General features: G+C 44.8%; 1 protein-coding gene across 2 annotated transcripts in view; it reads right to left on the minus strand.

The window, feature by feature from the left end:
* LOC310995689 (lissencephaly-1 homolog) overlaps positions 1-14,017 on the minus strand; it is a 52,861-nt gene that overhangs the window by 30,544 nt on the left and 8,300 nt on the right. For both annotated transcript variants that reach the window (XM_083984808.1, XM_083984809.1), the window contains exon 2: positions 10,271-10,578. In XM_083984808.1, the coding sequence (XP_083840934.1) occupies positions 10,271-10,302 (32 nt within the window). In that variant the 5' untranslated portion in view covers positions 10,303-10,578. The remainder of the gene's footprint in view (positions 1-10,270; positions 10,579-14,017) is intronic.

The following is a 14,017-nucleotide window of genomic DNA, read 5'->3' on the forward strand; positions in this document are numbered from 1 at the left end:
TAGCTCAGCAGAAGGTGAATATCGGTCACTGAGCCTCAGCGCTGACAGGAGATAACACACACAACACAAGCCCTGATCCCAGCTTCACCTGGATGTGTGGGCTCCCTAAGGACCGTGTGGAGGAGGGAAGAAAGGACCGAGTGGGAGATGTGTCGTACTGTTGACAGAAGGAGAACCAACCACTGCGTTTCCATGGTTATTAGCAACCTACAACTAGATGACGTGTCGGGGAGGATAGTGAGAAAGGGCGTCGTTTATGTGGACAGAGAGGACAGACGGAAGACAGGAAAAGCTGCTTGTATGAGATCATACAGTGGGTACGGAAAGTATTCAGACCCCTTTAAATTTTTCACTCTTTGTTTCGTTGCAGCCATTTGCTAAAATCAAAAAAGTTCATTTTATTTCTCATTAATGTACACTCAGCACCCCATCTTGACAGAAAAAAACAGAAATGTAGAAATTTTTGCAAATTTATTAAAAAAGAAAAACTGAAATATCACATGGTCATAAGTATTCAGACCCTTTGCTCAGTATTGAGTAGAAGCACCCTTTTGAGCTAGTACAGCCATGAGTCTTCTTGGGAATGATGCAACAAGTTTTTCACACCTGGATTTGGGGATTCTCTGCCATTCTTCCTTGCAGATCCTCTCCAGTTCCGTCAGGTTGGATGGTGAACGCTGGTGGACAGCCATTTTCAGGTCTCTCCAGAGATGCTCAATTGGGTTTAGGTCAGGGCTCTGGCTGGGCCATTCAAGAGTGGTCACAGAGTTGTTCCGAAGCCACTCCTTTGTTATTTTAGCTGTGTGCTTAGGGTCATTGTCTTGTTGGAAGGTGAACCTTCGGCCCAGTCTGAGGTCCCGAGCACTCTGGAAGAGGTTTTCTTCCAGGATATCTCTGTACTTGGCCGCATTCATCTTTCCTTCAATTGCAACCAGTTGTCCTGTCCCTGCAGCTGAAAAACACCCCCATAGCATGATGCTGCCACCACCATGTTTCACTGTTGGGATAGTATTGGGCAGGTGATGAGCAGTGCCTGGTTTTCTCCACACATACCGCTTAGAATTAATGCCAAAAAGTTCAATCTTGGTCTCATCAGACCAGAGAATCCTATTTCTCATAGTCTGGGAGTCCTTCATGTGTTTTTTGGCAAACTCTATGCGGGCTTTCATATGTCTTGCACTGAGGAGAGGCTTCCGTCGGGCCACTCTGCCATAAAGCCCCGACTGGTGGAGGGCTGCAGTGATAGTTGACTTTGTGGAACTTTCTCCCATCTCCCCACTGCATCTCTGGAGCTCAGCCACAGTGATCTTTGGGTTCTTCTTTACCTCTCTCACCAAGGCTCTTCTCCCACGATTGCTCAGTTTGGCTGGACGGCCAGGTCTGGGAAGAGTTCTGGTCGTCCCAAACTTCTTCCATTTAAGGATTATGGAGGCCACTGTGCTCTTAGGAACCTTGAGTGCTGCAGAAATTATTTTGTAACCTTGGCCAGATCTGTGCCTTTCCACAATTCTGTCTCTGAGCTCCTTGGGCAGTTCCTTCGACCTCATGATTCTCATTTGCTCTGACATGCACTGTGAGCTGTAAGGTCTTATATAGACAGGTGTATGCCTTTCCTAATCAAGTCCAATCAGTTTAATTAAACACAGCTGGACTCCAATGAAGGTGTAGAACCATCTCAAGGAGGATCAGAAGAAATGGACAGCATGCGAGTTAAATATGAGTGTCACAGCAAAGGGTCTGAATACTTATGACCATGTGATATTTCAGTTTTTCTTTTTTAATAAATTTGCAAAAATTTCTACATTTCTGTTTTTTTCTGTCAAGATGGGGTGCTGAGTGTACATTAATGAGAAATGAAATGAACTTTTTTGATTTTAGCAAATGGCTGCAATGAAACAAAGAGTGAAAAATTTAAAGGGGTCTGAATACTTTCCGTACCCACTGTATATCTTGCTGTCATTACTGATCATGTTACAATAACGTTTTACAAGTAACTACGCCTATTTAAGCCCCACATGACTTCAGACGTGGATGTGGTTGGTCAGAGCTCTCTAATGTACTATAAAGGCTTAATGGAGTGAGAGAGAGAGAGACGTGGATGAGACGAGGGGGAGATGCATGAGCTCACCCCTCTGAGAGGAGGTGAGTCAGACAGTCTGCCTGTAGCATCACTTCCTCCCTGTTCTTCCTTCATGGTCACAGGCTTTCACATCGCTGTGGAGATGAGCAACACTGACTAACATGGCCTCCATCTATTGACAGACAAACTACATAGTGTCTAAGTGATAAAAACAGCATCAGATTTATTAACCAAAAAAACAAATGCTTCTTGTGCCAGTCAAGATAGTTTGGGTGAGAGTATAAATGAATCAGCCATCAGCTTTTTCTTAAAGCACAGATGATGATACTTCCAACTGAAGATACGCTAGACAAAGAACATAACCACGCGTGACACTGATGAACTACAGACTCTAAATGCTCTGATTAAATGGGAGAGAAGTAGGAGTTTTGCTTGGCTGGTTAGGACGCTGCCCAGTGTGATAAATCTGTCCATCAGCACAGACACTGCAAACATCAGAGGACAACGGGCCAGTGCTGTGTGGCGAGGTGACCACTGTCTCTAGATACACACACTCACAGCTATACTGCTGGAAAAATGACACAGAAACATCTGATTTCACCTTACTTTCAACCCCAGTTTTGCTGACCTTGCACAGTGTGTGGTGTCTTTTCAGAACTGTAACAGAATTAACTCTCATTCAGTTTAGCCAGATATTGTCCAGAGCTCTTCTCTTGTCACTCTTCAATTCTCTTTCAATTCTCCCTAAAGGAGGCAGGAGATGTTTCTCAGAACCGATATGAATTAAAGCTATAGGTTAAATCACAGAGGACAGAATCTTCTAAAGCTTGATAAGTTAAAGAACCTTAAGATATCAGCGCTTCTACTCAATCAAACAAAGGAACTGATTAATCTACACATTAACAGTTGGTTGGGTTGGGTTGGATGGTAATACTGTATCAATATACAGACACCAAGTACCTGAACAGACTAAGATGTTTATCTCATTAGACAAAACAGATTTTTTCATTTGGTGACATCATTTTTCAAATGAAAAAAGCTGATAAACCATAATATATCGCATTTACGTATGTGGCAATAATATTGTACCATGATAATATGGTATGACAGGGCCTCTGGTGATCCCCACCCGTAGTTAACAGTAGGAGAAACACCAAAGAGCCTGAAACAAAGGCTTTATCTTGCAAACAAACTTGACACCAAGGCCCAATCCAATTTCTCTGTGATGAAGTGAGAAGTGTTAGAAATAGAGACCACTTAGCGTATCCGACATGGTCTCCGATGTGACGCGTAGTGACGATGTAGGAGATATTGTTAAGATATTGTTAAGTATCGAAGGTAATTTCATCTTGCACTATGTTCGGAGTCTGCCTCCGACTTTCCTCCGATTTAAGGGGTAGTTTTAAGGGTTGAAAAGCACTTCCACTCACTCTTAAAAGAATCGGGACACCCTACCCCTACACCAGAACAAGCAAAACCGAGTATGAGGGTCAAAATCGAGTAGAAGTGGGTAACATGGGACAAGGTCTTAGTCTTACTTGAACCAAACCACTATGTCTGCTCAAAGGCTGACTGTGTGAAAGATGGAGGAATAAGGCAGATTCAGTGAAGTGGTGGGCCGGTGGAGGCCTCAAAAAGTTAAGCTTATTCCTCGCTCTTGTACTGAACAGCCGATAACATCTCAACTTGTTACCAAAGACATTCCACTAAAATCATATGACAGGATTGCATAATCGGCCAGCTACAGCTGGATCTCTGTGAAAACTGTAGCCAATCTACCAATACCAGTGTTTCCTCCAGGATTTTTTTAAAGAGTGGCGGCGAGGGTGGTCTGATCAACGGGGGGGGGGGGGGATTGCACGCGCGCGGGACCAGATTGTCCGACCGGGGGGGGGGGGGGGGGGGGGGGGCTGCGCGGAGATGCGGGAGCATTTCGGCGTCCAATCCTCCGCGGCATGCAGCGATCATTTCGGCGTTTGGTCTATTTTGTGCACGAGCCGCGAGCCACCGTGTCAATCTTGGCAGGAAGTCACACAAAGAAACACGAGAGAATCCGGTCAATTTTCAAAATAAAACACCGCGAATGACAAACACGTGAGGCCAATGTGTGTACGTTTGTAGCCTATTTAATAATCGAAACATAGCGCGACAGATGAACACACACAGAGCTGAGGTGCGAAGCGCTTGTCCCCCGGCCGCCACAGAGTCGTTAATTAATGGTATAACACTGGATGCGCTCGCTGATAAGTTTCGTTTTTAATGAGGAGGAAATAAAGAACTCAGCTGTGATTGAAAAGCATGAGTCGAAAGTTGTGGAAAGGGCTGCAAAGTAGCTACCTAATGGTAACTGGTTGTGGAAACCCTGCTTAACATTGTTTTAAAAAAAAAAAAAAAAAAAAAAAAAAAAACATCATTCTGAAGGTGTGGCGGCTTTTATTTTGCCGTGGCGGTGCGCCACGATCAATTACATGTAGCGGAAACCCTGAATACTGTTGCCTTATTGATGAGCAGGAGCCGCAGGCCCTGGTTAATGAGACAAGTCACCTGAAGGTATCAGCACCCAGATCAACCAGACAATCAACACAACCACATCATCTGAGAGAACATTTGGTTTATCTTGAAAAGCTTTCCAGCTTTCATTCACCACAAAGCCTCTTTTAAGACAGATTACCATAACACACTTACTTCCAATGTGAGGCAGGTACGATGTGTGTGTGTGGGGGGGGGGGGGGGGGCAGTCTGCCTTTATATAAGTCAAGAGCACTGCAGTGTGGATCAACCCTTCAGCCCAGAGAACACTTCAAAGGGGGGAACCTCCAACACATTATGATCTTATGGAGACCAAAGCCCCTTCCTGATCTTCTTACTGAACACACACTATGAACAATGAGCCGATATGAGCATGCAGGAGGAAAGGGTCGGGGTTGTAGTAAAGATATTTTTTTAAAAAACAGCTGTCTGGGCTACACACAAAAATCCAAAATAATCACACACTGTCCTTCTAGTGGGTGTGTAGCACACACATGCTTTGTGTCACGTGGTGATGGTGGTGCTCTGTTGATTGAGCTTAGGCCAGAGCTTTAACCAGTCAAGTGGACTTTCTTAAAACCCACGAGCTTGTGTAGAACTCAAGCTTGGATAAACAAAGGATAACAGGGACCGACCGACCGACAGGCACCGATGAGGAACTAGACACAAACATTTATTATCAATCTAATTATTTCTCCTGAGTCACAAATCCCTAGAAATGTATCTGGTCTTAATAATGTTATCAAGGCTGTGGTGACGATCTCTGCTGAGTTTAGTGTTCCACTATTGTTAAATGCTTTTTTCTAAGGAATCATTTAACCTGTGGTCGCACTTATTAAAATATTCATTCATTTCTAGATATTTTAAGTTAATGTACTGTTGTACTACTTTTTTATACAGTCTATTTAAAAAAATGCCTTTTTTATTTTACAATATTGTGGCTGCACGTAAAGTTTTTCAAAGGAATTATTTCTTGATTTATTAAGTTAAGTTGCTGTTGGTATCAGAACATGTCTGGTCCAGGACACAGACCTGCTGCCATGCCAGTCCATCCATCCGCCCTGCAGAGGCACCTAGCCATGTACAGACTCAGGAACATGACATGCACATGCCTGTGTGTGCCAGCACCAAATTCCTGGATAGGGGGGCGGGGGGGGCAATTAATAATAAATAAAATCAAAAGAATTCTGCACGGCTCAGACAAGATTGTTTCAAAGCACATATCTGCTATGTAGGAACCGGCCATCTGGCCAAACCAAGCCATCGGGGAAGAGGGGCCTTAATTAGAGAGGTGACCTACAACCTGATGGTCACCCTGGCTGAGCACCAGAGACCCTGCGTGGGGATGGAGAAACCTCCAGAAGAATGACCATCTCTGCAGCACCACACGCTCATTGGACAGGACCATGAAGCCGAGCACACGGCCAATGAGGTCCTCATTGGACCAGCATGTGTCAGTTAATTCACAAAGGCAAATGTAATGAGTCATTGTTGGCTGGTGAATTAGTTAGTTATTACTTAGCTCCACTGATCTGTTGTTGCTGGTTCATAAAGGACCAAAGGAAATATCTATTTACTTTGTTGACTTGAGTTGATTTATAATGTCAACAGTTAACAGAGGTATATAAGACAGAATGAAGAGTTGAAGTTAAAATAATGTTTTTTTTCTTGTGGTCTTTATTTAAAGTAGGCAATTAAGCATAAAATGCAGCACAAATACATAGAAAATTATCAATAAATTACAAATAGCTTTGATATACTTTTTTTTATATCACCCAGCCCTAGAAAAATATTTCAGCAAAAGGAAAAAGGTGCAACAGAAGGAAATAAGAAAAACGTAGGAGGGATCTAAACACAGAGGTCAAGGCATTTAATCTGTTATGTCATCACATTCACAGCCAGGGGACGATGGAAAAAGGACAAAAATCACATGAACCAGCTTGTAGCCTAAGACATGGTGGAGGCCGAAGGGATTTTCTTTGTGCAGCAAAAAGAAAGTTCAAAGCGAAGGCCCATCTGCACATGGGTGCCCTCAGGTCTTCCAGGGGAGCAGATAGTTTGTGCTCTGTATCTATTTTTACTGCAGGCCAGCGGGGACGAGTCCCCTGACCCTGGAAACAAACACAAATGCGCTTTTCATTGGCTATGCTCATAAAGATAGAGCTGTTGTGAAGATGCTGCACCATCGCAACATCTGACTGTGGTGCTGCTGACAAAATTCCCAGTTTAGGGGACAAAGATTATGTCTCTTTTGAAAATGTGTTCGTCCACATTAGGGACCTAGAAAGACAAAAACAAGGAAGGACAAACTGTCTTCTCTTGTTTTGTGCTTTAATCATAATAATAATAATAATAATAATACTGAGTGTTCATATTATCCACTATTTCACTACTTTTTTTCCAGGAAAAAAGTTTTCAACTGTGTTTGTTTGACTTTTCCTTTATCCTCAATCTTTTATCATTAGCCATCAAATGTATGTGGTGACACTATGAGGGACCAAACTGGTTAATATCAAATAAAAGTAAAATTATGCAACAACGCAGTGGCAAATGTCTGTTGTAACAAGAATGGCTGAGACATATGACTTTTCATACATGTTCTATATGGCTGATAATATTTCGACTATAAAGCTGCATGTGATTAGGACTCAACACGTCTGCCTCTGTGAAGGATCTGAGTGTTTCTATCACAGAGAGTAGTAACAATTCAGTTTCCTACTGTTACTCGATTGCTTCTGACAGTTGCAGATTCAAAGTCGTGGCAGAGGCAAAGAGAACCTGCTACGGGAACAACATCTATTTATCTGCCCTGTGATGGTAAACAATGCTGTGGAAAAGGAAGCGGGTGGGCTCAATGAAAAGTAAGTGCTGATAGCTGCTGATGAACTGTTCACTACTTCCAGGAATCACTCTCTCAGCTGCTGAGTTTCCCAGAAGGTTCTCCTCCTGAGCTTCACTTACATGAGGCTGCAGGTTAGGAACAAGGATCTTACAGACACCTTACAACTGTCTAACACGGTGAGAGCTCCCACTGAGAGGAATGCAACAGATGCCTGAGTGTGACTCGACTGGTCCCACATCAGTTTCCTGTAAACTATGGGGGCAGAGACTTGTGCAACCGAGGAGAAAAGAGGGGTGTGCGGGGGGTCCTGGCAGCTTCTTCTGAATGGCAAATAGCAGGAAAGATTAGCATTCCAATAGACCTCTCCATAACAACAGACCCCTCCCACAGAGCTGATCTAAAAACACAGAGACATTGTTGGGAATGTTAAGAGCCTTGTCATGTGAGCGTTGATGCGTTTGTCAGCGCAAGACAGTGACAACAATGACAGTCGACGACGGGGTCCTTCATCCCGCTGCCAGTCTATTGGCTGCTTTTTAAAACGTGCAGTTTGACCATGTTTCACAAGTGAAGAGGAGAAGCTCAACCAGATCATCTCATCCCACTCTCATGACCTTGTGTCTCACATTGAGATGTCTTATCTTTTTATCTCTCGCCTCAGGGGTTATTAATTACTGAGCCCACAGACTCAGCACAGCCAAATTACAGTTTCCACAATCATCATAGCCACTCTCACTTTCAACACTTGATCAATGTAAACACACTGCACAGCACACGGGCAGATCTTTCTCTGGTTTTGTAGGCAGATTCAGGACATGTTGGGTTTCCCTGTGGACTGACGGTTTTCACTGAGCCGGTCCATGCAGCCTGGTGCAACATCCTGCAACCCTGTTAGTTTCCTTGCATGTACTTTACTTTTGGCTTGTTAGGAAACAAAGGGGGAAATACTATGTCTTCGGGAGTAGGTATTGAAGGTGGAGACAAGACCTCTACTATGTCTTCGGGAGTAGATATTGAAGGTGGAGACAAGACCTCATTGGAGATAAGTCTTTCACAGTCTTCTTGAGAGGTGCCAAGGGGAATAGATAATCAATTTCCTTGTTTGAATCAATTCCCTTCCCTCAATACACATTGTTGCCTGGAAGTAAAGAAGTTGTCTTCTCTCGTAAAAGGACCATTTTTACAGGAGGCAATGCTCAGGCTTTCAAACTATTAACAAAATATCATTTGTTTGTTTGGGCATGGATACATAAATCACCAAGCTCTCTGGTACTATGACTGGCGCTCATGTCATTGGGCTTTAAGGAACATCTGGTTCAGATCAACACAACAGTACCTCTGGCTCATTTGACCCACATTCTCAAACAGATGAGAGCCACAGTAACGAGGCCTGTCACTACACGTCAACAAGAAAGTCAGAGTGAGGAGAACAGTGGACACCTCTTGACTCTAACATGCCACGACGCCAAGCAAAAAGCATGACATCACAGAGAGTGTCATTCTCAGGTAGGGCTAAACAATTCATGCAACTATCCAGAACAGGTGCAAAGAACAGGAGCAATACCCAAACTGTAGGAGATGCTTTAAAAACAATGACCATTCCTTCTGAAATTGCAATGTTTTTTGTTCTTTTGCATATTGTGCACTGCTATTTTTATGTTATATGTTGGGACTGCAGATGGAAATTAGCTAGGAGCGTAATCTGGTGCAACCATCTCTTCATTTTCGGCAAATGATTAAAGCAGAAGTAAGCGATCCGGTCGTTTTGGCTAATGCTGCGTTCCAGGTAGGCTTTTGAAACCGTAAATTACAGCTTCAAGTCACAACTTACGACTTTGTAGCGTTTCAGGCAACCCACTCGTGTTTTTCCGACCTGTTTTACCTGTGAAAGTCACTATAACGGCCACTCGTAACTTCCGACCCGTGAACTTGTACCAGATCGAACTGGTACGACTTCACAGGTCGGAAAAACACGAGTTACGAGTTTCCTTGAACGCACCATAACCGCCCTTGTCCCTACGTCACCACATTCACGGCGTTCCTTGGCTGCACACACAGCCCTGCATGCCGTTCTCTCTCCTCATTGGATAAAAACTGTAGGATACGAGAGATGTTTTCTCCTCGGCTCAGAGCAGAGCAGAGGGACTGACAGACCCGTGTTTCGGTCCAAACACTCTATGTAAGTGATTGCTGTCGGAAGATATAACTATTTAAGACTTATATTAACACAAATATATCACTTACTTCTGCTTTAATGTCATTGCACACTGTCCCTTAATAAACTAAATAAAAAAATAAAAATACACACACAGGAGGAGTGGTACCGTGAGGCCATCCTTTTCAATCAGCGACTGAAAAAAAGCCGTCACTTAAAAAGGAAATCACAGACTGTGATGAGGTTTGGTAGTGGAGGGCTCAGCTGCCCCTGCCAGCAGTGGTCAGGACTGACCCCTGATCAGCTGCTGTTCACACTGAACCCTTCTCCACTTCGCCCTTCAAAGTTCTCCTTTGAATATTTGCTGCTACCATCAAGACAGCGACCGGAGAGAAATGGTGGAAGCCGTGCAGGCAGCCCTCCCACTCGTTACTGTCTTGGTGGTAGTTTTTATACAGGGCCACAGCGCCACACACACACACACACACACAACTTCACCTGTGATCTGTCATTGGCTGGGGAAAAGACATCGACTCACGCCCAGAAACAACCCGACTACACCGAAACATCTAAATACTCTTACTCTCTTAGTTTCTCATCATCTCATCACATCATTTGTGCGACCCTGTGACCACGTGTTGTGAAAGGTGTGCAGGTAACTTACAGCTCATCTCGTTGCCGTTGTGACAGCACCATGGCGACGTGTGGGTGGGGCCGGGAGGGATCAGGTGGTCGAAGGTGAATCTTGTGCAGCTGCTGCGCTCTCCTCAGTCAGGAGGTGAGCTGTGCAGATCCAGGCAACGCGGACGAGGACGTGCCGTGTACTCCAATGACGGGCGGTTGGTTCTGTCTACACAAAGACTCGGACTGGGAAGAGGGGGAGTGCAGGAATCTGCTCCCCGACCAGCTGACTCCGGGGACGAGTGAAGTGGAGAGCCTGCAAACCAGTCACCAGCCAAGTCTACACTGCATCTGAAAAGGAGAGAGAGAGGGAGAAAGTCAGCATTAGGTATGCATGACAGATAACATGAAGAATGGGTGGGGATGAAAATGTTTATAGGCCAGGAGTGCTGCATGTCTGCACCTGTTTACACACAGACAAAATGGCTGAACTATCTGTCAGAAATGGTGAAAAAAATAGAAGCAAAGGGAAAAAAAATACATGTACTGTATGTTCTACCAGAAGGAGAATGAAGTTTCAACAGCACGCTGCATCAAGCAAATAAACAGCATAAACCCATCTCTCTAATATTAAAAAAACCACCTACTTTCCATAACGTACTCTCTCTCATTTGCTTTTCAGCACCAGTCCTCTGATCTATGTCCACAACCTGTCTTTCCTGTCACCGGTCTTGTGTGAGAGCTGTGGTCTGCTTTTTGAAGCAAACCCTCCTCTCCGCGCACATGACAAGAGTTGACCCACATTCTGGGAGCAACGTACTTCTCCCAGGTCGCCAACAGAAAAGAAAAAAACAGGACATGGGCAGGCGGGCTGGAGCAACGGCTGAGCTTCTGTCAAATTCCCTCATTCCCTCATTTCATCTCATGGTGATACCTCCTCATGACACCCTGTCTGCCACGGTCAGACGTCATGGTTGGTGGTATAATAAAATTAGATACGTCATCTAGAAAAAATATATTGGTGTTAGTGTGAAAATAAATATATATTGCTCAAAGTCCGAGGCGTGAGGGATGATACATGTGCAATATGGCAAACAATGATGAACAATGAAGTCTGTTTTGACACAATATCACAATCTTGACTAGCACTTTACCAAAACAGGCACTAGAAACACTAACTATGAGCTACAATAAGCCTCTTAGGCCCAATCCCATTTCTCTTTTTTACCCCTACCCCTTCCCCTACCCCTTGCCCCTCGCCCCTTGAAACGGAGCTACAAGGGGTAGGGGTAGAAAGTCAACCCCTCCGAATTGGGACACCCCTTCAACAATCACATACGTCATCACGTAGTCTCACTGGCTTTTACGTAAGCTGATGCGGCGAGCTTTTGCCAGAAATCAAATAGCGTGTTCCATATAACTTAATAAAATAAGATACAACTTAATGCAGGCTGATCAGTTAATTGTAAAACATTTATTTACTGTTGTAAATGTGGTGATTTCTGTACACAGAGCCCAGAGGCAGCGCTGCCTGCTCCTCTGACTGGTAGCCTACATGAAGCATAACTTTTCATCCAAATAAACTAATGCTACTGCCACAATTGTCAGATTTCATCAATGAGACCAACATTTAAATGCTGAAAAGAATTTAACATGCTGGTGGTAAACCTCTAAAAACCCGCGGATAAGTTAATTAACGACCGCCTTCTCTCCCGGCGGGACCGGGACGAGGACGTAATTTGGCCGGTGGAGCAGCGCTGCAGACCGGCTGCTGTCTCTGTGAGGAGCCGCTCCTCCTGGAGCTTCACTTCTCCGAAAAATCGTCGGAGCAAACTTCTAACCCGCCGTCATTTGGATAAACTAACCGCACATTTGGGACCTAAATGGTTACTTTCTCGCAAGAAAAAATATTAAAACTTAATAAAGTGACGTAATAACCGCGCTACAGTGAGAAATAAAACAGCTTTTCGTTTTACAGCCACCGCTGCCGGCTGCCGCAAGATGCATTCTGGGAAATTTTCATACCCCTCCGTTTGGAGTGTGCCTCTGAAAAATCTCCGTTTGGAGGGGTATGTAGCCCTACCACTTCCCCCTACCCCTCTGTCCTAACGGGGATTGGGACACCCCTACCCCTACACGTGAACGCGCAAAACGGAGGGGTAGGGGTAAATGGTAGGGCCAAGGGGTGAAATGGGATTGGGCCTTAGTCTACTGGGACCAGCCTGACTAAACCTCCGCTGCCTGGGCCGCTACACAAAAGGTACAAGTAGAGCCAGTTTCCTTCTGCAGAGAAACAACATAGCGTACATGTCCATTAGACACATGTATAGGAGACGGTGTGTGTTCAACATGAGATGTGCTGCACAGAAAAGGGTCCACTGTAGCCATGAGAATTAGCTAGAACAACTGAACAGAACAGAAAGCAACCGTATGCTGCCGACAGCCAACCTCTGGACCATGATGTCACCACCTGTCAGTTTTCCAAATGTGTCCTGACTTCTGACTGTGTATGGATGGACAACGGTGTGCTACACTACCTAACAACCTGGCCTTGGCTCAGAGTCACTACAGCTAAAACTGACTCTTTCTAAAACTCTGCACACAAAACGTTATCTTAAAAGCATCCAACCCTTTTCATTAATAAGGGCTCCAGAGTACAACCATCATGTCTGTGCATGCAACAATGTTTAGAGTGTGTTTCAGTTCATGGTCACACACAAGCAGGTGTTTGGTTGTTAACAAGGCCGTTTGGAAGCTCTACATGTGCAGCATTGTAGTTGAGAGCATTTTTTCCATCACTGGCTCAGTTGGTCTGACTACCTGCGCTCTGTCCTGCTTCACTTCCACACACACACTGTGCACTCATGAAACAAGCTAAACCATCACTTTGGTGACCCACACACTAGGGCTGGGCGATAATTCGATCTCGATTCGGGATCGCGATAAAATGTTGATCGATTTCGATAATAAGCTTGGGTCATATTATTCGATATCACATGGAAAAAGAAAGCGCAACCACAACAGTATCAGAGTCTGCCGGCTGCCGTACACAGGTACGACACGCCCACTTCCTGCAGAGTGAGCACAGCAGCGCGTGGCTACAGTTGCAACCAGAGGGAGACTGAAAGAGAGGGAGAGGGAAAGAAGTTGGAAAAAGGAGAAAAAAATGAGCGAAACTGAAGTCGAGGACAGCGAAAATAATGCAGAACGTGAAAGCGACATCACTACACCACCCGAGACCGAAGACATTGTTGAAAAAAAAGGTAACACGACGTCAGTTGTGTGGACGTGGTTTGGATATGGCAAAAGCGACCAGGAGCAGTCGAAGCCGGTCTGCAAAATATGCCGGCGGTTGGTACCAGCCAGGACGGGGAACACAACCAATCTTTTCCATCACCTGAGACGATACCACCCCAGTGATTACACTGAGAGTGTGACTCTGCGGGCTCAAGCTGGCACGACGACACCACACAAACAGCCAGGCAAGACCACTACTGCTGCCGTTAGCATTGCTAGCGGGAGCTGCTCTGCTAAACAACAATCCATCCAGTCGTGCTTTGCAGCCGTTGCCCCGTATGAAAAACAATCAAAGCGGAGCAAAAACATAACGAGCGCTATTACTTATTGCCTCGCTAAAGATATGATGCCCCTCAGCACAGTGGAAAAAGACGGCTTCAGGAAACTGATCAAAGTATTAGACCCCAGGTACGAGCTCCCTGGTAGAAAATACTTTTCTCAGACAGCGCTGCCACAGCTGTATGATGACTGCCGTCGTAAGCTGGAAATTCAT

Source organism: Trachurus trachurus (genome assembly GCF_905171665.1).
Source record: "Trachurus trachurus genome assembly, chromosome: 13".
Lineage (NCBI taxonomy): Eukaryota > Metazoa > Chordata > Actinopteri > Carangiformes > Carangidae > Trachurus > Trachurus trachurus.